The following is a 27330-nucleotide window of genomic DNA, read 5'->3' as shown; positions in this document are numbered from 1 at the left end:
GTTTCAGCTAAAAATCTTCTTTACTGTTCTGCTGAAGAAAAAAGTCACCTACATCTTGGATGGCCTGAGAGTAAATTAAACAGCACATTTTCATTTTTGGGAGAACTATCCCTTTAAGTTTAATATACAATTATCATAATGCAAGGCAAGCCTGTAGACTACAATTTGATTTGATTCATAAATTAAGTAAGCTATTTCAAACGGATCAAAGAGTTTTACTGCACTTCTTTACTCTTCTAGTTATTTACCTATAGCAGTTAATGAATTGGTAGTCTCACAGAAAAAGCTAACTTTTGCAATGCAAAATAAGTTGGATACTTTGTACTTCAGAACTCAGCGAGACCATTATTGGCTTCATTAATCAGTGTAAAATGCTCTCCGCCACAGTAAGACAGCTGTACTGTTCTGCTTTGATAAGAGCCTCCTGAAACAAGCTGTGTCATTCGCTATGATGTTCTGTCTGGCAATAAACGCATCCCATGAAGCCTGCTGAGCGGGATGTAGCAGGCTCAGTATGCAGCGCGCTGACCGCTGGGCTCAGCGGCCTGTGCAAAGTAAAGAGCTGATGTCTTTTGTGCGCTGTGTCAGTTGAATAACAAATGGTCTGTCCCTTTCTATTTGCCATTGACACAACCAGCACGCATGTGTCACAGAAGCTTCTACCTTTATGTAATGATTGATCCGCTCCACTGATGTAAAGCGGGCTTCGGTTTCAGAAAGCAGCCTCACGGTGAACTGAAACAGGCCGGTTAGCTGGATGTGGGAAGGGAAAGAAATGAGCAGTGAATAACAACTGAGCAATAGTGAGCAATGCTAATTAATCATGGCACAGTAACGGTCCTGCCTTACAAGCGTCCCCACTCATGTACAGTGTGTGAGAGCGGCGCACCTGTACGGCGTAGGAGATGGCCAGACCGGCGTAGGCAGGAGGAATGCGGCCGTGCATGAAGACGATGAGGAGGGCTATAGTGGTGATGAGAGAAATGCTGATGAGGTCCAGACGCACAGCCAGCCAGCGCATAGCACAGCTGAACAGATAGTGACACGCTTGGTTTGTGTCAAGCAGGGCTTGATTCCTGGTGGAATATAACCAATATTTAGCCAAAGTCCTTACTTTGCAAGTTTATTCATAACATACTTTGCATCTTGTATATCTATCTATCTATCTATCTATCTATATATATATATATTTTTTAATATATCAATTATATTTTATTATACTACGGGCCGTTGAATGCTTGAATCTGATTGGCTGATGAACATTCTGAGGTGTGCAATTATTTTCAGGGAAACGCACGGCGAACGTAGTTCCAGGCAGCTCTCTTGACCGCATTACAGTTCCATATCACTTCACATAGTTAACTGTAATAACGGGAATTAGCATACAGTACTCATACAGCACACAGGAATTACTGCAATCACACGTGCTCACACACGCACACTATGGTCATGCAGTTTGCACAAATAGGTGTTGTCAGCGCTGCCCTGATGATTTTATCAGTTAGCCTATATAGTGTAGCAACTTAAAGGCTACACATGACATTTCTCACTAGCGAGGTAATAACAGCGCTGTTTAGAGACGCTGCTGCAGAACACTGTTGAGGGATGCACAGAGGTAGCGTAATTCACACGAGCTCTTAATAACTTCATTAATAACTGCATTAGTATGCTATCAACGGCTCAAGCCTCCATTACCAGCTTTAAAATGACGTTTTGGAACTAGCAAAAGAGGCGTTGGATGAGATGCGGAAGAAATAATCCTACTCACAATAACGATTTATGTACAAAAGCCGGACGAATCCCTTTAAATATATCATCTGATCGATGTCTTGAGGTGTGGTAACCGTAGTATAATAATTGACGATGGGCCGTTAAATTATTAGAAAAATAATGCACACCCGAGGTCACCACCTCGGGTTGTCAGGCACGACGCGAAGTTTTCTTGAAAAGTGTGTATTTTAAAGTTTCTTTCCAATAAAAGCCACTAGGTTTGGCATTTTTCATGATTTTCTGATGCAATGCCATTTGTGAGTGTGGCTTGAGCATTGTCTGTGTGTCGTTTGAACTTTGTGCACACTTTCTGCGGCCACGGTGTATACAGACCTCAAGTAAAGTTTCACTTCAGTGTTTGTTTCAGAGAGAAAAGTTCTGCAAAGTCATGGAGGGCATTCTGCTGTGTGAATATTACCTGTGTATGAAGTCAGCACCCCTGCCGTAAGCATAGATAGTGGACAGGCCTTGCAGACTGCTGGTGATATGAGAGGTGAAAGGGGATTGGCTGATATTTTCCAGGCGCTTCAGCTCACAAATGAGAACCCTTTGGGTAAAAAGGACAATCGGAAAAGCATATTTATATACATTTTTCAGGCCCTGACAAAAAGTCAGCCAGTCATAGCATATGAGCGGCGATATACGGCTGAGTTTTGATCAAGGCTCTGGCTCATCTCATCTGCTTATCTGTGTGGCTCACAGAGCTGCCTGTGATGTGACAGGTTAGTGGCTTATGAGATGGAGGCCCACAGAGGGACAATAACGGTGAGACTGAGGGGATCTTCCTGGCTGAGCTGCAGTCATTTCTGGCTTCTGAACTGATTTATACGGGGCTTTATGGGGCCCGTCACACGTCAGCGCTAACTCAGGCAGGACAGCAGCGTCAGCCAGAGCCAGGCCATTATTGATGAGAAATAAGGCTGATTTCAGCTTGTAAGTGCATATATGAAAAATGCATTGCTTGTGAATAATGTTAATGAATCATACTTTTATTAAAAAGGGGCCAAGTGAAGGAGGACAAACCTGCCCTTGAAATGCTTCATCTAAGACAGATACTACGAAAATACATGTACAAGTGTGGTTCTGTTGCCTTTTTAGACATATTTAAAAATAATAATAATAAATAAAATTATAATAAAATTACATATTTTTCGATTATAATTGTTTATTTAAAATGATTTAGCATTTAATAAAATTAGTCTAGAAATTTTCACTCAGAATTTGCTAGTGAATTTTACAATTACAAATAAATGGCAAGAAAGAAATTTAATTAAACATGAAATTTAGAGGTAGAGAACTGAAATAAAAAAAATAACTACAATAGTTATTTTATTTACATTTTTTTATAGTCTATATACTAACTATATATATATATATATATATATATATATATATATATATATATATATATATATGTATGTATGTATAATATATCAAATTAAACATTTAACTTATTAACTATTTATACACACACACACACACACACACACATATATATATATATATATAATTAAACATTTAAATATTTAAATTATTAATATTTATTTAAATTAATATTTAAATTTCAAATAATATAATATTTTGGTTAATACATAAAAACATTGTAAAACAACACAATTATATTATAAATAGAGAATATAGAGATCATGTTTATTATCTATAATGTTTTTGGCAGATTTGGAACACACATATTTGTTGATTAATCAGCCTGACCTATATATTTGGTTCTACTTTTTTTACAATGACTCAGCTCAACTGTTTGACCCAAAAAGTCTGTAAGACCAAACCTGGAGATGCGGTTGACGATGAAGAGGAACGCCCCTAAAGGAATGATGGAGAACAGGAACCAGGGAAAGACAACGCCCACCATGCCCAGGCAGAACAGCACTAATGTCACATTCTGGAGCAGCATTTCGGCTTGCATCGCCAGACGCACGTCAACTACGCACAGAGGAAGAACAGAGAGCGAACGTGTGAGAGAGCGAGACATCAGCACGCTTCGAGACGCCCCCGTCATCCTGCATGTGAAAGGATTTGTGAAGAGAGAAAAAGAGAGGTTCCTCACCCTCATCCATGTCCCTGGAGAATCGGTTGAGAATGCGTCCCAGGGGTGTTGTGTCAAAAAAGCGCATGGGGCTCAGAAGTAGAGTCTTAAATAGTTTATCATGCAGAACCGAGGCTGCCCGCACAGTGCACTGCAAAAACAACAACAAAACAACACACACAACAGTGTTAATAATGCATGCACCCAGACACAACAAATGCTAATGCTAAAAAAACCTATAAAATTCTTTAGTTAGGGTCCATAATGCAAATAAACAGGTCAGGGATGCACACAAACATTTACACAGCCATAATAGCTAGATTTATACGGAGAAAACCTTGGCAAATATCCAGGAATGCTTCTGCTCTGTGAGGCTTTGCCTGAAACATCACATCACACACATCCTCAGTAAAATAGGTGAATTTCCTACTCTGATAACAGATATTGACTGGAATAAAGACTTTGCACGGCCCATTTCAGAATAGCAAAGGAGCTTAAACAATGCTCACAGTTGTTCCCTCCTGATACATATGGTTAGAAACAATAGATGATTTAAATTAAGAGGACAGAGACCGCTTCACTAGCTTTTCTGGTGCAAATTAAAGTTATTTAAACATATTTAATATCAGTGTTGACGAAAGCTACTTTTAAAAGTAATGCATAACTATATTGCATTACTCCCTGGAAAAAAAGTAACTAATCGTGTTACTTTTTTATGGAAAGTAATGCATTACATTACTTTTGCGTTACTTTTTCTCGTCTGGGCTGGGCTTGCTTCTTTATTTTTAATATAAAAAAGTTCTATTTTTGGCAAATGTAAAGGAATAAGCCTCAGGCTGAAGATACTCAATACATAAAAGGATTTTGTGAAGACATTTAATTATTGCAGGTTTGTGTAATATTCTGAGTTTGTATTTCATTGTTTTTATTCATTTTGAGGAATACTGAATCTGTTTTAATATGAGTAAATACAAGTGTCTTGGTTAAGTGAAAATATGTGTTGTTTGGAGGTCAGTAAGTTTTTTTTCCCCCCAAAGAAATTAATACTTTATTTTAGTGAGGATTTATTAAATTCAGAAGTGACAGTCAAGACATTGATAACGACACAAAAGATTTCTATTTCAAATAAATGCTGTTCTTTTGAACTTTCTATTCATCAAAGAATCCTGAAAAATAAAATGTTTCCACAAAAATATGAAGCAGCACAACTGTTTTCAACATAATAATCAGAAATGTGACACTGAAGACTGGAGTAATGATGCTGAAAATTCAGCATTGGATCACAGGAATAAATTCTATTTTAACATGTATTCAAATTGAAAATAGTTATTTTAAATTGTAATAATATTGCACAATGTTATGGATTTTATTGTAATTTTAATCAAATAAATGAGGCCTTGGTGAGCATAAGACTTCTTTTTATTAAAAAAGACATGAATGATAGTGTATATTTAATACATTAAATATATTTAAATATTTATAAAAAATCATATATTTTTGTCATTTTAAGTAACACAGGGAAAAATAAAGTGGCTGGGATTGCTGTGCAGTGCATCAGAAATAGAAAACAAGCATTCTGTAGACACATTCTGACAGGCCATGCAGCAAAGAGCACTTCCAATGCAGACAGCTTCATTAATTATGATGAAAGCGATCTAATTTTGGCCTAAAGCACCAGCATAGACAACATGATGTCACTCTTAGCACTTTACACAGTCTAACACACACATGATGTGCAGTAAATGCATGAACCTTATCACTGCAGCAGCACATGAACACATGGTTACATAAGTACAAATATTCTCAAATACAGGTCAGGAAACTATTGAGAATACGCCATGCCTTCATAACAAAATTCCTCATGTTATGCTCATGGGAGAACATGTTACCATTTGGATTTGATGCTTTCTGGCACAAGGGGACAAATTCACTCCATTAATGGAATATGTAAAGTTCTCAAATTTGCAATCTTACCTCTGGGTAAAAAGAGATTAGCCATCACCGAGGAATTAGTGAATACAAGTGGCACACAATTACACAGACACATAACCTCTCTAATGTGCTGTCGGCTCTGCTTAATGGAGAAGAGGGCATGGGGTCCTGAGGGGACATGTATACTCAACCCCTCCAGCTCAAAGTCAAGACACTGGACAGATAAATGGATTTAGCCTGCAGGCAATTTCAATTAAAGAGCAGAAAAAGAGAGAGAGAAAAGCAGACACTATGTCATGGATTGCACAGCAAGGATTCGGTGTGCAAATGAAACTGAAACTGAAGTACACTGTGCTCAAGGGTGTGCAATATTTCTCATGTACGATAATATTGTAATTGTTTTAACGATACGCGACCTGACGCTATTGAGTCACTCACTTTGCAAAAAAACAAGCAAAAACACGTCTTGAGAGTCCAGAAGCATTGACTGTGTGATGAAGCCTATTAGAAGAACGCAGTTCAAATGACCCTACAATTCAAGTTATGAAAACAAAAATGTATTTATAATACACGATATAGTTAAGTTATAATAATACACACAAGAGTGCCACATAAGTGCGTGAGTGCGATTGCAAATGTGATATTGATTTTATCGTTCAACAAACAAGAAGTTAATATTGAGTAACACTTTAGACACAATATTGTCCGTTTGTCTCTGTTTCGCCAATGAAAAGCGGGAGCAGAACATTTGTGCGTCTCAGAGAAACTCTGCGGCGTTTCGTTTCTGAATGAATCTGTTTTTGAACGAATCATTGGAGTCAATGACTCAATGATCTATTCATTGAAACGGTCACTCGCTTTGTTTCTAAATAAATCACCCTTTTTGAATGAATTGTTTGAATCAATGACTCAATGAATCACTCATTAAGACAGGGACTTTAGTGTCGTATTTATTTAAGTACCCAGTGTTGAGGAAAGTTACTTTTAAAAGTAATGCCGTACAATATCGCGTTACTCCCTAAAAAAGAAACTTTAGTTACTTTTTATGGAAAGTAATGTGTTATGTTACTTTTGCATTACTTTTTAAATCTGGGCTGGGCTTACTTGTTTGTTTTTAATATAAAAAGTTCTATTTTTGGCAAATGTAAAAGCCCTTTCACATCAGAAGTGAAATGAATAAGCTTCAGGCTGAAGGAAATGTAAATTCACGTCTGTACAGTAGAGGACGCAGCTCAAACAAACCTTTCAGCTGTGCTGCCATTCTGCATTGCATGAAGAAAAGGATGCAAGAGAAGAAAGTTCAACACCCTTCAGCGATAAAATAAATAAACACATATATTACGCAGTTCAAATGACCCTACAATTCAAGTTATGAAAACAAAAATGTATTTATAATACACGATATAGTTAAGTTATAATAATACACACAAGAGTGCCACATAAGTGCGTGAGTGCGATTGCAAATGTGATATTGATTTTATCGTTCAACAAACAAGAAGTTAATATTGAGTAACACTTTAGACACAATATTGTCCGTTTGTCTCTGTTTCGCCAATGAAAAGCGGGAGCAGAACATTTGTGCGTCTCAGAGAAACTCTGCGGCGTTTCGTTTCTGAATGAATCTGTTTTTGAACGAATCATTGGAGTCAATGACTCAATGATCTATTCATTGAAACGGTCACTCGCTTTGTTTCTAAATAAATCACCCTTTTTGAATGAATTGTTTGAATCAATGACTCAATGAATCACTCATTAAGACAGGGACTTTAGTGTCGTATTTATTTAAGTACCCAGTGTTGAGGAAAGTTACTTTTAAAAGTAATGCCGTACAATATCGCGTTACTCCCTAAAAAAGAAACTTTAGTTACTTTTTATGGAAAGTAATGTGTTATGTTACTTTTGCATTACTTTTTAAATCTGGGCTGGGCTTACTTGTTTGTTTTTAATATAAAAAGTTCTATTTTTGGCAAATGTAAAAGCCCTTTCACATCAGAAGTGAAATGAATAAGCTTCAGGCTGAAGGAAATGTAAATTCACGTCTGTACAGTAGAGGACGCAGCTCAAACAAACCTTTCAGCTGTGCTGCCATTCTGCATTGCATGAAGAAAAGGATGCAAGAGAAGAAAGTTCAACACCCTTCAGCGATAAAATAAATAAACACATATATTATGTTTGTCTGAAGTCATGCTTATTAGTATGGTTGAATTGGATCACCGAAGGTCAGCAGCAAAGACATTGAATAAATTGGATTAAATACATAAAGGATATTTGTGTTATTTAACATATTTAATTAATGCAAGTTTGCGTCATATGAGTTTGCATTGTTTGTATTTATTTTGAGGAATGCTGAATCAGTTTTTTGTGCGATATGAGTAAATGCATGTTCACATTTAGTCTACAGTAACATCATGTTCACACAGCGCACACAACACGTCTGCACTCACTCCTGATTTCTCTCCACATGAGGACAGCTGTCAGTCAATACATGGGAAAACAAGTAACTGGCTTTACTTACTTGAAAAAGTAACTCCGATATTTTCTTGTAAATTAAAAAGTAATGCATTACTTTACTAGTTACTTGAAAAAAGTAATCTGATTACGTAACTCACGTTACCCCAGACACTGAAATTACCAGCACAAAAACACACTAAGCAAACATCGTTTAATTATTGTTACCGGGAAAAAAATCCCAAAACATATCGAGATATCATTTTTTGTCAATGTCACAAATCCCTACACTGTGCTATGAGCGTGCCCTGTCAATAACATTCAGATTCCGCTTTGGGAAAAGGCATTAATTGCGATGCCCCCTTGACAGATTAACCTGGTTCTCTCAGGTAGATTCAGGCAGTGATGAATAGTGCATGAGCAAAGAGGAAATGCATCTGCCTAAGTACCTAAGTGTTTGATAAAAAATTCAGCTGTGTGTAATGGAGACAGGAAGCCTGAACAGAGGAATCTGGTGCGCTGACAAATAAACTCCAGATTACCTTGACGAACACCAGCCCTCGCACCGTCTTCAGGAAGAGCGCCGCCCCCATGGATAAGACGTACACCCTGGAGTAGTACTGTATGTGCGGATTCAGTCGCATGCTGTCGCTCTCGGCGGTCTCGTTCCCCTGCAGCAGCGAGGAATTCTGCAGGGACAAAAGAACATCACCTTGGAAACATGATCCATCCCTGGAGATTCCCAACAAACCATCTGAACTGCGTGCATGAGTCCCAGTCTCAATTATTTTACAGAATGTGAGTTAACTGCAACATCTGTTGCCGTGATTGTCCCTCTGAGTAAATCATGTGGAGTCTGGCACTTCTAATTAGATTCGGGATTGATGTTCATTTCGGCTAGGCATCAAAACTCGACGATTAAAGTTGGTGGCTTGTCACCTTAAAGGAATAATTCACCCAAAAATAAAAACTGGCATCATTTTTTTCACCATCATGTCGTTTCCAAACATGTGAAGACTTACTTTCTTCTGTGAAACTCAAAATGACAGATTCTGACCTGTTTCTGTTTTCCTTGCAATTATAACAAACGTGTAATGAAGCTTTCAAGCTTCAAAAAGAAGAACACAAAAGAACCAAAAAAAAGTGTCATGGTCAATTTTAAAGGGTTATTTTACTCTAAAATGTAAATTCTGTCATGATTTAGGCTACAACACCCTCTTGTCGTTCAATTTCGTAACACAAATGAAGATGTTTTAATCAAATCTCTCTCTCTACAGAGAAAGTCTGTTCACCCAAAACTCTGATGCTTCAAAATGTTTGTAAAGAGATCAAATGAATAAATGTATATTAACTGAGCAGTTTAATCAAAGTCTTCTGAAGAGCAGGGCTGCCAGGTCTGGATGTTTTATTTGTAGGCATCATACTTTTTTTCTCTCATTTCAGTTAATCTCATAAAACTAGCGAGCTAAGCCAGTAGTAGTAAACATGGCTGAAGGAGCGAAGAGTGGAACAGACAAACCGATTCAATTGAGTGAGTCATTTACGCTGGAACTCCGGCTGATTCAAACTCAAGTCAGTTCAGCCAGAGACTGATTACTGCCAAGTGTTCCACTGAGCGCTTCAGAAGATCCTTTATCCCTGTGGCCATCAGACTGTACAACTCCTCCCTATAAGTGCTGGGACATTTATGAATAATGCATGTGCGATACATGTTCATTTCATGTGCAATAAGGGACTTTTCTTGTGCAATGCAATTTATTATTATTATTACTGCCTATTTATTAATACTAAGATTAGTGTGCAATACATACTATATAATTACTGTACTTAATTACCATTACCATATTGGACTTATTATATTCCACATTTGTCATTTTATTCCACTTTGATTAATTTTATATTTGATCTAAACGACCATTTTTACTGGTATAGTTTTATATTATTATTTACATGTGTTATATTGCTATTTATTTATTTTTTAATTTTATTGATATATAGGTATATATTTATTTATTATCTTTTCTTTATTCTTTATTTCTTGAGAGCAATTGTAACATGGAAAGCAATTTCCCTTTGGGATTAATAAAGTTTTTTGAATCTTGAATCTTTTGAATCTTGAAGTGACTTCGATCATTCAGTTCAAGCGATTCACTAGCAAAAACCAGTTCAGAAGAGCCTTTCAGTTTCGAATTTCGACGTATTTGAAATGCTGTAAACATGATGACAGAATTTTCATTTTGCGGTGAACTAAAAAGACACAAAATAATTGAAATCCACCCTAATTCTCTGTTGCACGTTCATGAGCAAGTAGCGAGGAAACAAATGCTTCTTTTGAGTCAGATCATGTCAACGAATAGGATGACGGGAATGATTCATTCAATGATTCGTTCATACTGATCAGAATTTCTCCTTTTGTTTGCTTCAGAAGAAAAAGTGAGTTAAGTGAAGATGAGTGAGTTGATATTGTTGGCTGAATCATCCCTTGGTCTTACCCCGCTGATCATTCAGTTCAAGCGATTCACTAGCAAAAACCAGTTCAGAAGAGCCTTTCAGTTTCGAATTTCGACGTATTTGAAATGCTGTAAACATGATGACAGAATTTTCATTTTGCGGTGAACTAAAAAGACACAAAATAATTGAAATCCACCCTAATTCTCTGTTGCACGTTCATGAGCAAGTAGCGAGGAAACAAATGCTTCTTTTGAGTCAGATCATGTCAACGAATAGGATGACGGGAATGATTCATTCAATGATTCGTTCATACTGATCAGAATTTCTCCTTTTGTTTGCTTCAGAAGAAAAAGTGAGTTAAGTGAAGATGAGTGAGTCTTACCCCACTACCTTGCCCGATCCAGTGACTGAGCCACCAGTTGCTGAAGGCGATGCTGCCGGTGGTGAAGAGGAAGAGGAGGATGTTTACGATGAAAGCCAGAGGCCCTCCTGCAGCCTTGATGTAAGTAGTGTACACTTGCCAGGCCACGGCCCCGCTCCCCTTTTCCTCCGCCTGCATGAGCTGATCTGTGAGGGGCACATCAGACGACAGAAAGAGAGAAGAACAACAAAAAAGTGTAACTCATCCAACGACTGTTAAACCAACACTTCTCAAAAGAGGTCACGTGGTGCCAAAGGACTGGAATAAACAATTGTGCCAAACACAATGTGTTTTTGCAATTCATTCATAGTGTATACATATTGTATATTTATATTTTAATGTATTTTAATATGTTACATTAACATTAACACACATGCACACACACAATGCAATTTTGTAAATTGTAATGTAAATATACATTTGTAATCAACATATATTAAAAAATACACACACATATATATATATATATACAGTATATTATATATATACTATATGTTATATTGACGTATTATAAACACACCTACACACATGCATACACATTATTTATATGAATATGTTGATTACAAATAATGAATTTGTAGCTGATTATAAATGGACAATTAACAAAAATGCATTTACACAAAACATGAACATAGATACCTGAATAGATAAAAATGTATAATTTTATCAAATTAATTTTATTTGTTAATTTGTGAACGCGTGACCCTTGTGTTTTCGCACCTCTTGCTGCACGCTGTTGAAAAGGGCAGCGTAGTCTCGGCCTTTCTCCATCAGCTGGATGTGCGTGCCGTGCTCTGCTATCTGACCGTCCTTCATTAACACCACCTCATCACACTCAGGCAAGAACTGCAGAATAAACACACCCGCGGGAACGGACACAGAGCGTCACAAAATACAGTGAGGAGGCCTTATGTTACATTAACCTAGTAATATCACATTAGAAGTCATTTGCTCATTAAAAAAATAGTTTTAAGAGACAATTTTGTGTCTTAAAATTTTTAATAGGGGATGCATGACATGCCCTTTTTTAAAAATATATTTATTAAAAATCTTAATAAATATATTTTTAAAAAAGGGCATGTCATGCATCCCCTATTAAAAATTTTAAGACACAAAATTGTCTCTTAAAACTATTTTTGAGAAGCATGCATATTAATATCATATTAGAAGTCATTTGCTCAATAATAAAAAGGTTTTAAGGGACTTTTTTTTTATTAAGATTTTTTTATTTATCAGTAACAGTAAATATTGGATATATACCATCATATATGTTTTAAATAGTGCTTTTGGATTTTTTAAATTCGCCATGTAATGCCCACTTAAAACTTTTTTTTTTTTTTTTAATAATGCTCACTATAATGTTATGGCATTAAAAATGACTAATTTTAGTTTTTTGTTTATAAAATATTTGTTTATATATGTACATAAACAATTCAGACATGACAGAATAGCATTTTCATCTGCCATTTATCAGAAGTTTTACTGTTAACTATTACAAATGGTTTGTTAACTGGAATAAAGCTGAAATAGAATAAAATATAAATAAGGAAATATAAATAATATACAATTTAAAAAAAAAAACTTCAATGGAAATTAGAAGTGCTGCCTTGGCAGCTAACCGAAATAAATTAAGTTGAAGTACTAAAAGTGAAATAATAATTAAAAAAACATAAATAAATAAAAAAGACAAAAGCAAGTGACAGAATTTCTAAAACTTAAACCAAAATGAATATGAAATCTGAAAGTATAAAAATAAAAGCTTTAATACTAAAATAACAACTACAAAAATAATGAAACGACAATATAACAATAAATGTGTATGTGGCGTATTGGCCTAAATTCTAATTGGTTTTTAAAATATTTGATAAGTGCAATAAGGCATTTAAAGCCATGCTGTGTTATAGTCATGATTGAAGGGACTGACTAACAACAGCCTCTGCAATAAAACACAGCCTCTCGTGCGAACCGTATTCAATCCACAAACTTATATAAAGGATGAGCACAATGTCTCATGTCCCAGTCTGTGCTGTGTCTATGTGTACATCTCATGCATTCATAGCCTCTTACCTGCAGCTGGTGCGTGACAAAGATGACAGTCCTGCTCTTGGCCGTGCGGCGGATGGCGCTGTGGAATAGGTGCGATCCCACGCGAGCGTCGACGGCGCTGAGGGGGTCATCGAGCAGAAGGACGGGTCTCTCGCTGTACAGCGCACGGGCCAGACTCACTCTCTGCCGCTGACCGCCGCTCAGATTGGCTCCTCTCTCTCCTATCTACAGCAGATCATTCACAGCAGCCACACTAATCATCACACTGCATGTTTTTCAACGGCAAACTAATAGAGATATCATACGAGTGAGATTTGAACGACCTTGTGCTTTGATTGTGTTTGTCGAGGTCAGAGATTATATTATGAGCGTTATAATACCTCAGTCATATCGCCATATGGCAGCTCAATAATATCAGGAAATAAACAGCAGGCTTCCAGAACTGCGTTGTACCTGGTGAGAGATGAGCACAAAACTTGTTTAATTTTAGAAGAAAGGCCAAAGTCATTTTTATGCAGAACTCGTATATGCATGAATACGCTGCGTACTTCTCCTCAATGTATTTTTGTCCAAACAGGATGTTCTCCCTGAGGGAATCGTTGAGGATCCAGGCCTGTTGAGCAACATATGCGAAGTCTCCGTTTACAGCTACTGAGCCGCCAAGAAGGGTCATCTAGACAGAAGGCGGAGAATCAGACCTATACATCTGCTTTCGTCCTGCTGAGAGGACCAGCTGCTTCATGTCCAGGCTGCTTTATGATGGTTAAAGGGGTGGTTATAAAAAAGCAAGGTTTTTCATTATTTACTCTAATTTCGGGCCAAACCCATATGCTGTTATTTTCTCAGTGGAGCTCATAAAGAGAAACGCTCATCCTTTCTCTAAAACAACAGCTGTCCAGCTCCAAAAAGAACAAATACCGTAGCATTGTACCATATGACTTGTATGATAGTCTTCCAAAGACACTGAAAGTTAAGGCATTATTCACTGATTATCTTCATTTCGACGTCTATTGTGATTACAGCCTTGATAGAAATACATAAAACAGAGCATTATGCATAGTTAAAAGTTTTAACCATTGAAAGATTATGGTTGCTAACATTTTTTTTTAACAAACAAGTCTCTTATGCTCACAAAGGATGCTTATTTGATCAAAAATACAATAAAAACAGTAATATTATGAAATATTATTGCAATTTAAAAAAACAGTTTTCTATGTGAATGTAATTTATTCCTGTGATCAAAGCTGTATTTTCAGCATCATTACTCCAGTCTTCAGTGTCACGTGATCTTCAGAAATAATTCTAATATGCTGATTTGCTGCTTAACAAACATTTCAATTATTGTTAATGTTGAAAACAGTTGTGCTGCTTCATATTTTTGTGGAAAATTGGATACTTTTTTTTTCAGGATTCTTTGATGAATAGCAGTTCAAAAGAGCAGCATTTATTTGAAATAGAAAACTTTAAAAAAGTTTTTACTGTCATTTTTGACCAATGTAATGCATCCTCGCTGAATGTAAGTATTAATATCGTTCTTTCTTTCTTCAAACAAACAAACAAAACACACACCATTCTCTCTGACCCCAATCTTTTGAACAGTAGCGCGTGTAATTTCTCACCTGTCCCAGTAGAGCAGATAGCAGCGAGCTCTTTCCACTGCCGACTCCTCCACAAACCCCAACCAGTGACCCCTGGTGTACAGCGCAGAAAGCAGGCCAGCAAATTACGTCACAGATACTTTATGGCAGTAGAGTTAGTTATGACTAGTTCTACATAAACGCTGTATGCATGAACTGTTTGCTGCATGCAACACTTGAGCATCCCATGAAAACCTCGTTTTTGTCTGAATGGGATGAGAAATGTTGAAAACCCATCTGACCTTTGACACTGTGCTATGCAGCAATCGTAACACCGCACATGATGTATCGCAGTACCTTCCGGATGCAGAGGTCTATGCGGTGCAGGGTTTTGTGCAGCGGAGGTCGGATGCTCTGTGTGGAGGAGATGGTGCTCTGTGGGCTCTCCTGCTCCATGTGTGTGAGGAGGTGCTCTGCGTTGGCTTCCTCGCTCTCCCCTTTGCTGTTCTCTGTGGTGATGTACAAGCTCAGCTTCTCCCTCCTCAAAACCCTCTTCATGCCTCCTCTTTTCTGCTGGGCTCGGCTCTTTTTCCCCTGCGAGCCGCTGGTCTTCTCCCAGGCCAGTGTGGCGTCTTTAAACTCCACCGCATTATAGGGATCTTCCGTTTTGTTTGAGATCAGCTCCCTGTCCTCCATCAAGAAGAGCTTCTGTGGGCGCAATAGGAGGCATTAAAGGGATGGTTCGCCCAGAAATGACATTTTTGCCATAATTTACTCACCCTCATGTTGTTTCAAACCAAACAGTTGCTGGTCCCCATTGACTTCCATAGTATTTTTTCCCCTCTATACTATGGAAGTCAAAGGGGTCCAGCAACTGTCTGGTTTCCACCATTCTTCTTTCGTGTTCAACAGAGGAAAGAAACTAATACAGGTTTGGAACAACATGAGGGTGAGTAAATGATGACGAAATGTTTATTTTAGGGTGAACTATCCCTTTAAATCAGGGAATCCCAAACTTGTTTAGTAAGCAGGTTTAGCAGAAAAAAAAGTCTGTCATCATTTACTCTCCATGATGTGGTTCCAAACCTGAATGACTTTCTGTGAACACATAAGGAGAAATATTGCAGAATATCCATATCTTAATTATTTTAAAAGTGAATAAGGACTGGGACTGTTTATGGTCCCCATTGACTTCCACAGTATGGAAAAAACATTTACATAGAAGTCAATGGGGATCATTAACAGTTTGTTCAACAACATTCTTCAAAATATGTTCTTTTATGTTCCACAGAAGAAAGAAACTCATACAGGATTGAGTAAGGGGCCGTTCACACAGAACTCGTTTTTGTATTCCAGTGCACTACTTTTCCATTGTTTTTCTATGTAAACGCACTGGATGGACGTGTATGACAGTTGTGCTCGAGTCTCGTGTCATCACCTGAGTGCCTCGTTTTTAAGACGGCATGTCAAGTTAAAAGAATTTCAACTTTTACAGGCAGCGTCACTCATCAATGTCAGTTCCAAAACAGTGGACCAATCAGAAGAAACGGAGGCGGAGCAAAGCTTTTGTTTACAATAGCAAGCTAACTGTTTTATTTGACCAAACATGGCAGAGGAGGCATTCTGCACAGTGCTTTCTTAAAACCATTCCTGAGCGCTGCGTCTCACGGTTTTAGACGCAAAGATGTGTTCTGTGTGAACGGCCCCTAAATGATGACAGAATGTTCATTTTTGGATTAACTGTCACTTTAAGGTCCCACATATCATCAAAGTAGCCCAGTGCAAAATCTAAAAAAATAAAAAAGTCTAATAATAATAATAAAGTTAGCATGTGTTGATGAGTGAGATTATCATCAGCATATGCGAGATCTTTAGTAAGATCTCAGTAAATGTTAATCTTGAACTATGACTAAAAATATAAATTTTATTCATTCTTACATTTACTTTATAAAAATCAGTAAAGATTTAACAGCAAAAAGACACATGAACCTTGTCCTGAAAATTGAATTATACTAATAGGCCTTTTACTTGATAAAAAGCATCAGTCAGAAGACAGAAGTCATGCAGTAAATTATTACAACAGGTTTTTCAGCAAAGTTTTGATCATCTTGATAATTTAGAGGACTTACACAATTGAATTATACTAATAGGCCTTTTACTTGATAAAAAGCATCAGTCAGAAGACAGAAGTCATGCAGTAAATTATTACAGGTTTTTCAGCAAAGTTTTGATCATCTTGATAATTTAGAGGACTTACAGTAAATCATTTTCGTTGTTATACTATTGCACAGCTTCATAAAACCTATATATGGACCACTTTTATGATACATTTATGGTGCTCTTTGTCATTTTTGGATTCCCAGTCACTATTTGTTCAGTGTATCGGAAAAGAGCTGCGTGGATATTCTTCAAATGTTCTCCTTTTGCGCTCTATCGAAATTAATTCACATCTTAAAAAACATGAGGGTGAGAAAATAATGGCGGAACAGTCATTTTTGGTTCGTTTGTGGATGTGGATGTGTTTTTGACCTGAAATCTTTTCACGGCCACGGAGCCTTCGGATAAAGCACGCACCGCCAAGGGCGTGACCTTTAGAGCAAAGGTCATGGAGTTGAAAACAGCAACGATGGTGAAGGCCTGCAGGGTGTGATAGAAATGAAAACAGGTCTCTGTGAGCTCAGGTTTGAGGTTGTTTACGAGCCTCGGGCAGAAAGCGAACAGCACTAGCACAGCTTTACCTGTGCTGCGGTGAGATCATAGCCCAGAGCCATGTGAAGTGTGAACGTGCAAACGCTGGCTATCACCACCACCACTGGAGCCACACCCACCGTCGGCCACGGAGCCTTCGGATAAAGCACGCACCGCCAAGGGCGTGACCTTTAGAGCAAAGGTCATGGAGTTGAAAACAGCAACGATGGTGAAGGCCTGCAGGGTGTGATAGAAATGAAAACAGGTCTCTGTGAGCTCAGGTTTGAGGTTGTTTACGAGCCTCGGGCAGAAAGCGAACAGCACTAGCACAGCTTTACCTGTGCTGCGGTGAGATCATAGCCCAGAGCCATGTGAAGTGTGAATGTGCACACGCTGGCTATCACCACCACCACTGGAGCCACACCTACCGTTAGGCTCTGAACACAGCCGGCTCTCTCCAGGATCCTCCTCTCTTCTGATCGAACCCCTGCAGACACACAGGAGGCGTCAAAGAAGCAAGAGTTGTTTTCTGTTCAATGACTATGTGGTGTGACTCTCTAAATGTCCTGGGGCCAGTTGCATGAACTGCTTAGACTAATCTTACAAGTTAGTCATCCAGTTTTTTCATTAAGACTGGACTAATTTGAATCTTAAAAGTAAGACAGATTAACCCTTGGCTAACTTAACCTAGCTGGTCAGACTCTAGTTTTTAAGTAATTTTTTGACTGTATTAAAGCAAATAATAAGTTTGCAGATATTTAGAAAAGTTCACATACTCGTTTCTCTGAAAAACAATGCTACAGCCAGTTATTCTGCTCTGAAATGTGCGTGCCGTGTCGGAATGTCTGTTTTGGTTTTGCTCTGTGTGACTCCGCCCACTGTCAGTTTATCCAATAGGATTTCAACACCCCGGGTTGCCAGTTGGTGGAAAACACAGCGTATTGCAGCATGAAACCCAGCAAACAAATTGAGTCAGAGATCACAGATTCAAAAAAGCCCTAAAAGCCTCGGCATCCATCTAAAAATGGTCTCTATGACCAGAGGAATATTAATACACGGATAAATCATATCAAATATGATACAGTAGGCTTTAGGACTAAATTATTTTCAGCGTTACTCACACTATCGCACGGCTTCAGAAGACTTGTTATGTGGACCACTTTTATAATACATTTATGGTTCAATTCTATTTAGCAACTTGAAATTTGCAAAACATTTAATTGATGAATTTCGTTTATTTCCTCACACTCTATGTCAGCATCTCGATTCAATTATAGACGACGCTCTCAAAATGTAGTTGTGACTCCTGAAGATTTAAGGGAGCCACTTTTATATAATGTATTCATTATTCTCTTTTAAAACGGAACTGTGTATGAACAGAACCATATTCAGCGCTCCAAACAAGACGGAAAACCTGCTGTGCAGTGAATGTAGCCATATTGTGTTTCCAATCCTACAACACAGTTTCTAATTTACAGGAGCCTCACTACGTTCAATCCGGCAGCAACACTGAGAAGTGCAACTGGTATGTAAGAGAGATCATAATCATAAATGGGATGTTGCAGTAGATGGGGATGCTGAGGCACTGGCTGGTGTCCAAGTGTATTTCACCTCCCTCTGCTGCACTGATATTTGCCTCGCGACTGCCCGCGAGCTGGCACATTCATTCAGCGCCGCTCTCTGGCTTACAGCCAAAGTGTTTTGCTGCTGGTCTAAACAACCAGAAGTGCTGGACGTAATCTCTGAAAACTTTGCTGGATCTACATAATTCATATATATAGAAGATGTTAATCTATGCAGGTTGTGATATTTCATTTATAAGTGCATGCATGCATCTATTTAAACAGAATATTTACTGCTCAGCTACATAAAATGGATTACTGGAGCAGTACATCCCAGTTTAAAGGGTTAAATGATCCGGGGTTTTTTCCCCATATACAGCGTCCTAAAAAGTTTTTTAAGACACAACTTACATGGTACTTGGTTAGATATTTCGTTATACAATGACGTTAAAGAAAGGATAGTACGAGCGCACTTTTCAAGCAAAATATTTTACAGAAAGAGGTTTTGAATTAAAAACTGATGAATAAATATACTGAAGGTTTATATCATGAACTACACCTGTGATTCCTCCACTAGATTTCATATTTTGCATCCTATGCAATGAAGTTCATATATTTTTATGGGTGATTTAAGTGTCTGAATACTATTTGAGGAAATTCTACCATTCAAAATCTGGGGTTGGTAAGATTTTTTGCTAAAACTTGACAAAAAGGTTCCATTTGTTAACTATATTTAATGCATTGACAATGAGCAACACGTTTATTACAGTATTACTTAATCTTTGTTAATGTTAGTTAATAAAAATACAGCTGTTCATTGTTAGTCCATGTTAGCTCAGGTCTATTAAATAACTTCAATAGAATCACGTTTTAATTTTAATAATGCAATAGTAAACGTGGGAATAAACATTAACTAAAATGAATACATTTTTTAGAATGTATTTGAAAGCTCCTCCGAGGCTGCATTTATTTGATCAAAAATACAGTTAAAAGTTATATTGTGAAATATTATTATAATAAATCACAATATCATTCAAAATCATTCTAATATGCCGATTTGGTGCAAAAGAAACTTCTAATTATCAATGTTAAAAACTGTATTTTTTGTGGAAACCATGATACATTCTTTCAGAATTCTTTGATGAATAGAATGTTAAAAAGAACAGTATTTATTTGAAATGCAAATCTTTTGTAACATTATAAATATCTTTACTGTAGTTTTTGATCAATTTAATGCACCCTTGCTGAATAAAAGCATTCATTTCTTCTTAAAAAAAAAAAACTCCAACATTTTGAATGGTAGTTTAGATTCACGTCGCCTAAATTGTACTTATTTAACATTCAACAAAGTCAAACTGTCCAAAGGCATTATGAAAGAAAGAGCGCTAAATGCTTTGTAAGTTAATCTGGAAGCTCAGGGACTCTCAGGACGTTTCAGCGACGGAGGACTGAGGAAGGACAGAGCCAAGACAGTGGATTAGGAAACTTGAGACTGTTCCTTTGAATGCAGTGCAAAGCCACAGAGATGATCCTTTGATTTCCATGGAGACTATGACATCTAAGCGCTCAGTCACCATCATTATACGCTCACTTCCCGTTTGGCTGAGTCAGTGCTGCTGTTTGAGTAGTTGTAGTCGAGTGCTGTCTTACTTTGAATGTTGTTAGCAAACGCCGTCTCCCAGCAGTACATCTTAATGAACTTAATACAGCCCAGGATCTCGTTCATCAGCCGGACGCGCCGGTCTGTAACCGCCACACACCTTTTACGGAAATATGCTGTCAAATGGGAGGCCAGCATCTGCAGGAAAGAATTCAAATGTGAAGATCAACCTGTACAGTCAGACACAAGGCTACAGTGTGTCCTGTCTCAAAGGGAAAACCCCCCGAGTAAAACTGTTAGTGCAGGCATCTGTATTTAAAAGTATATACATTTTAGGGAACACTGTTCACTATTAACTAGTTGCTTATAGCATGCATATTACTAGCACACTGGCTGTTTATTAGTACTTATAAAGCACATATTAAAATTACCTTATTCTAGATCCCTTAACCCTACCCAATACCTAAATATAATTACTACGACAACTACCTTACTTCCAATAAACAACAAATTAGGAGTTTAATGAGGGAAAACTCTTAGTTGATAGTGAATATGTGTTCCCTAATCTAAAGTGTTACCAAATTCACTCACACCTAAGGTGAAATGATCTCTAACCTAATGATTATTTTGTCTAAATGAGTCTACTCCACCAGGATACTGTTATAAGCATGAGCCCCGTCTGATTGGTCGTGGCGGCGGTGTCGCAACGATATATAGAGATATTCTTAATGTTACTCAGAAAACAGGACACAGGTTTAACTCATTTGAAGTGCTTGTGCTAAATATTATGATTACAGATAGAAGAAAAAAATCCCTGCTATCTTTCATTTAGATTTTCGCAGTGCACTGAACAAAAACAGCAGACGGGGTTAATGAAAATGCGAATCCATTCTCTGCCAGAACGGCAGAAATAATGCAGATTCCCCGAAAACAGCACTACACAAAGCAGCGCAGAATCTGAAAAGCATCACAGCCTTTTGAAGTTTAATCGTCACATTAAGCCATAATGTGTATGCAATTCTTGTCTTTCCGTCCTTAAATTTAAGACCTCTTGAAATCATAATTAAGACTTTCTTCCACCATTTATGACTTTATATGGCCTTAAATATGATACAGCTAAATTTAAGACCCACGGAAACCTTGTAATAACATCAACATAATTCATAGTAGGCCTATAAATGAATCTGACATCATATTTTTTTATCATATTACATGACTTTCAAGGACCTTTTGATTTCCAGTCTTAAAACTATGCAGAAGTACTCATATTTTACCTTCTGTTCCTAAATGAAAAAAAGAAAAGAGAAAAAAAACACTCTTAAACCAGCCTTAGTTGGTGTCTGGTCTAGCCAGGTCTCTCAGTCTAGTCAGACTGGTTTTAAATCAAGTTAAGGCTGGTTTAAGCAGGGGTTGCTCACACACACACACACACACACACACACACACTCATGCACACACATACACACACACACACACACACACACATACAATTAAATATTCTATGCAAATCATAAATAAGTTAATTATTCATGCCAATGATTCAATTTACGCATTTATGATTTAGATTGTCCTAAAAATCACATGAATTCTGATATTACTTTTGAAACTGAAGTCACATTACAAAGCACAATTGCATAATATCACATTTATTGCCACATACATGTCTCAGATCAAAAGTGAAAATGTCAGATTCAATGTCTTTTGAGAAAACCACGGCACAAGTCACAAGCCAGGAAAAAATATATATATATTTGGGCCACTAAACAGCAGTGTGAACTTGGTCTTTGTAGAGGCTGTAAATATTCCTCTTATTAACAAAAGGATTAGATGTGCTTATCTTACCATGGTGGGGTAGAAGAAGACAAAAATGGCCGATCCCACGAGTGCAGTCGGTCCTAAGAAATAGATGGTGTATGACAGACCCAAAATCCCAACGAGAGGCCCTCCAGCCAGCAGACAGCCCACCGAGACAGCCTCGTACAGACGCTGTCCATCACTGGAGCAAATGTTTACCAGCTGAAAGAGTAACAGGATGAGTCAGCCAAACTAAAACATGGCACGCTTAACCCGCATCAGTGCTGGCACTCAGACCTCACAAACACAAGCCCACATTGATTTTAAAGGGCCAAAAGGTCACATGAAAAAGTGGGCTTAAACTCACCCATGAACCCTCTCAAGATGTTATTTTCCCTTTACATTCAAGTAAATCTCTCCATATCGAAATGCGAAGCTTGTTTACACAAGTTCTGTTCCTAATGAATAGTTTAGTGTTTATTACGGGAGTATTAACACACAGTTCACCTCTCCAGTGCTGATGTCTTTAGTGCTGCGTAGTCGCAGGATCTTCTGGAAGGCGAAAGTGAGCGCGGCTCCCCGGAGGCGTGCGGCCGTGCGGTAGCTGACAGCCCACATGAAAGCTAGAGACCAGGAGCGTGTCAGCTCCATGAGGAAAATCCCGCCGACCAGAGCCAGACCATACAGCAGCTTCACCTCTGCACACTGAGAGTACTCCAGCAGGGCTCGGATCAGCAGAGCCTGAGAATAACAGCACACAACCAGGATGCTGAGCGAGGAGACAGCTGTACAAAGACTCTGCAGAGGTTTTTATTTGAACAGGATCAAAATTACACGAGGAGGGATTCAGAGGTGAGCTTTGAGGTTTAATGGTATCAGAACATCCTCTGAGGTCATGAGATCAAGTGCTGCTCAGAGGAAAACACTGAGTCTTTTTCTTTGACTCCGTCTCAAACTATTCTCATTCTAATTATAATAGAGAGCTGGTCCTGGATGCTCAATGGTAAGTACATTTGTGCTGTGCATCGCATTGCTAAAAATTTTAATTCAAAAATAAAGAAATTAATAAAAATGAACAGAATTGGACAAATTAATTTGTCTTCCTCATTCACTTTTCAAATTGATCTTGTGCCTCTGACCAAAAAATTTTTTTTTCTGAAAAATATCAATACTTTTATTCAGTAAAAACACATTCAATTGTTTAAAAGTGACAATAAAAGAGATTTATAAAAAGTATATATTTTAAAGAAATGCTATTCTTTTGAACTTTCTATTCATAAAAAAAACTGGAAAAATTAATTTGTCGTCCTCAATCACTTTTCAAATTGATCTTAAGCCTCTGACCAAATACATTTTTCAATGAAAAAAAAAGAAATATTTTTATTCAGTACAGACACATTCAAAACATTTTTAAATGATGGTAAAATACATTTATAAAAATATATATTTTAAATAAATGCTGTTCTTTTGAACTTTCCATTCATCAATAAAAAAAAAGAAAACTGGAAAAATTAATTTGTCATCCTCAATCACTTTTCAAATTGATCTTAAGCCTCTGACCAAATACATATTTTTTTAAAAATAAATAAATACTTTTATTCAGGAAGGACCCATTAAACTGATCAAAAGTTATGCAAAAAGACATTTATAAAATATTTATTTTAAATAAATGCTGTTCTTTCGAACTCTTTACTCATCAGGGAATATTGAAAAACAAAATATATCATGGTTTCCACATTGATAATAATAAGAAATGTTTCCTGAGCACCTGTCATCCTCAATCACTTTTCAAATTGATCTTAAGCCTCTGACCAAATACATATTTTTTTAAAAATAAATAAATACTTTTATTCAGGAAGGACCCATTAAACTGATCAAAAGTTATGCAAAAAGACATTTATAAAATATTTTTTTTAAATAAATGCTGTTCTTTCGAACTCTTTACTCATCAGGGAATATTGAAAAACAAAATATATCATGGTTTCCACATTGATAATAATAAGAAATGTTTCCTGAGCACTCAAGCTTTGCCATCACACACACACATAAAATACATTTTAAAACACAGTCAAATAATAAAACAGTTAGTAGTTTAAATAGTTATAATATTTCACAACTTTACTGTTTTTTTACCCTATTTTTGATCAAATAAAGCAGCCTTGGTGAACATCAGGGACTTACAAAAACGTTTAAAAAATCTTACGGACCCCAAACTTTTAAATAGTAGTGTAAGCCAAGAATAATACTTGTATTTACTTGAAGCCAAGAGCAGGAGTAGTGAGGAAATATTTAATTTCTGACAAGAAAAGAGCACTAAAATGTACTGCAAATAAATATACGAGCTGCTGAGACAATGGCTGACCCATGCAACACTAAGCAAATCAACGCAGGGAAACAAGTGTGCTATTTTGTAACATGTAATCCCTGATAATGCTATTAAGCGAGCGCTGTCAGGGGCATGTGCGGCCTTGTGTGGGGAAATAAAATTAACAGCTGCGTTCCCAACAGCGTTTCAGTAAGAAACTCCCAGCTACACCAAAATAAATCCCCTCATAGTGAAACTAATAAGATCAAAAATTTATGTTTTTTTTTTTTAAGAATGTTTTTAATCCAAACTAAATCACTCTTGTTCAATAAAGATCTAAGCTCATTTGGCAACAGAAATAAAGCACCAGGCAATAACGTGAATAATATGAATAACATGCCTCCTGGACCATGGAAAATCCAGACACATGCCACGATCCTGTGGATTAATACTAGTTTGAAGTACGAGAAGGTATGAACAATCTCTGGTTTATATTACGGATTTCATTTTGAGTCTGCAAATATAACCCCTCTATTGATCCCTTGAATATAAAACTGTTCATAAATGTGTGCAGGTCTGTTTTCTGTGTGAAGCAGCAAAGTTTTCATGGACGCTCGTCCGCTGCTGCCCTACATTCATTATCTTGCACCCAAATTTCAGCTCAAACATGTACAACTTGATTTCTTCCATGGTACACACACTCACACTCACACACGCACACACACACACACACACACTCACTCTCTCTCACACACACACACACACTCGCACTCGCACACGCACACGCACACGCACACGCACACACACACTCACTCTCTCTCACACACACACACACACACACACACACACTCTCTAAAAGAATCTTCACATACACTGTTTTTCATTCAACAGTGATTCAAAATGATCGCTGGCTGTCAAGCTCCAACAAGCGATTGCATCAGAAGATTAGTAAATATAATGCACACATCATTATGGATATTTTTATGATACTTAAATAATGCTTTTTAGTCCTCTTGGTTCTTGTAAGTCTGTGATCATAATGAAATATGGTATGAGAAAAAAAAAAAGCTGTCACGATTCTTGAACATTCTCCTTTGGTCTGGATAGGGGAAGCAGGTCAAAGGTCAGCATGCAAGCCAACAGTTGTCAGAAAGAAAACGAGGACAACTCACAGGTCCAACAAATCCAGCCACCATGGTGATGAGCAGGGAGAAGATGGCCACCAGCATACGGGTCTGACAGAACCTCCAGAACACCCGGGACAGAGACGCTGCGTCCTTCCCCCGCCGCTTGAGCTCCTCGTGCCACAGCCACTCCAGTCTGAATGATGCATCGCCAAAGACAGTGTGTTTAAACAACAGGACATCGGCAAGTGTTGTAACATGAAAAACCGGGAAACCTTTTATTAAAGGGTTAGTTCACCCAAAAATGAAAATTCAGTTATTAATTACTCTCCCTCATGTCGTTCCAAACCCATAAGAGCTTCGTTCATCTTCAGAACACAAGTTAAGATATTTTTGATGAGATCCGAGAGCTTTCTGACCCTGCATAGACAGCAAGGGAACTACTACATTCAAGGCCCAGAAATGTAGTTAGGACATCGTTACAATAGTCCAGTGGTTCAAGCGTAATGTTATGAAGCTACGAGGATACTTTTTGTGTGCAAAGGAAACAACAATAACAGCTTAATTCAACAGTTCTTGTCTTCCCTGTCACTGTCCGCCCCCATTCACGACAGTACCACGACACATGCGTTTCTGGGCCTTAAACATTTCAGTTGCGTTGCTGTCTCGGATTTCATCAAAAATATCTTAACGTGTGGTCTTACGGGCTTGGAACGACATGAGGGTGAGTAATTAATGACAAAATGAATGACAGAATTTTCATTAAAATTTCTTTTTTTAGCTGCTGAACGCAGAAGAAGATATTTTGAAGAATGTTGGTAACCAAACAGTTGCTGGTACCCAGTGACTTCCATATTATGGAAGAAATAAAATACTATGGAAGTCAATGGCTACCAGCAGCTGTTACCAACAATCTTCAAAATATCATCTTTGGTGAACAACAGAACAAACACACTCATACAGGTTTGTAACAAAGTAAATGATGACAAACTTTTCATTTTTGGATGGACTATTCCTTCAACTTGAGTTTCAATGGCTGTATTCAAGTGATTTAAGACTTTTATTTTATTCCTGTTTAAAGTCAAAATTAAAGTCAGCATGAATGAAAACTCACCCTTTTGATTTTCTAAATGCACATTATAGATCTTATCGTGAAAATCAGATGTTTCATTTTTACATTTCTTTTCTGACTCTGTAATGATGAATCAGAATGTCATAACTGGATCTGTGTTGTTTGCAGGATTTCTCCAGTCATTTAATGCATTTAAAGCTGCTCCTGCAAGCTCACCTTCATCTGCCTCCACTTTTGAGTGAAACACCCACATCTCAAAATCCAATCAACAACTGATGCATAGAACCCAGTCTCCACCATATTTTTTTCTCTTTTAATGTGTTACAAGCAAATGTACATCACATTATGGATAAAAAGATCGGTTCCTACTTCCAATTCATTGCAACTTTAAGAAATCAAATTAATACTGGCTAAATTGTTAGACCAAACCTAAATTAAATGTACAATATAACAAATGCTTTTGTCACTTTATTAGACAGCTCTTTGCCATGCTTGA

The 27330-nt window shown here is 37.4% G+C and overlaps 1 protein-coding gene across 1 annotated transcript in view; it reads right to left on the bottom strand.

Annotated features, from left to right (window-relative positions):
* LOC107553324 (multidrug resistance-associated protein 5-like) overlaps window positions 1-27087 on the bottom strand; it is a 41414-nt gene extending 14327 nt beyond the window's left edge. Inside the window, 22 exon segments of the mRNA XM_016235521.1 lie at window positions 664-753; window positions 890-1076; window positions 2189-2317; window positions 3558-3711; window positions 3836-3965; window positions 8737-8883; window positions 11028-11266; window positions 11771-11912; window positions 13134-13337; window positions 13493-13565; window positions 13661-13785; window positions 14732-14803; window positions 15047-15397; window positions 17219-17326; window positions 17428-17522; window positions 17524-17614; window positions 17716-17864; window positions 20590-20737; window positions 22382-22555; window positions 22841-23074; window positions 25811-26037; window positions 27051-27087. Coding sequence (XP_016091007.1) covers window positions 664-753; window positions 890-1076; window positions 2189-2317; window positions 3558-3711; window positions 3836-3965; window positions 8737-8883; window positions 11028-11266; window positions 11771-11912; window positions 13134-13337; window positions 13493-13565; window positions 13661-13785; window positions 14732-14803; window positions 15047-15397; window positions 17219-17326; window positions 17428-17522; window positions 17524-17614; window positions 17716-17864; window positions 20590-20737; window positions 22382-22555; window positions 22841-23074; window positions 25811-26037; window positions 27051-27087 — 3306 coding nt within the window.
* Window positions 27088-27330: the final 243 nt, after the last annotated feature.

This window comes from Sinocyclocheilus grahami, unplaced genomic scaffold (assembly GCF_001515645.1).
Source record: "Sinocyclocheilus grahami isolate Dianchi unplaced genomic scaffold, SAMN03320097.WGS_v1.1 scaffold470.1, whole genome shotgun sequence".
In the NCBI taxonomy this organism is placed as follows: Eukaryota; Metazoa; Chordata; class Actinopteri; order Cypriniformes; family Cyprinidae; genus Sinocyclocheilus; species Sinocyclocheilus grahami.
This window is presented reverse-complemented; position numbering and strand designations above follow the sequence as displayed.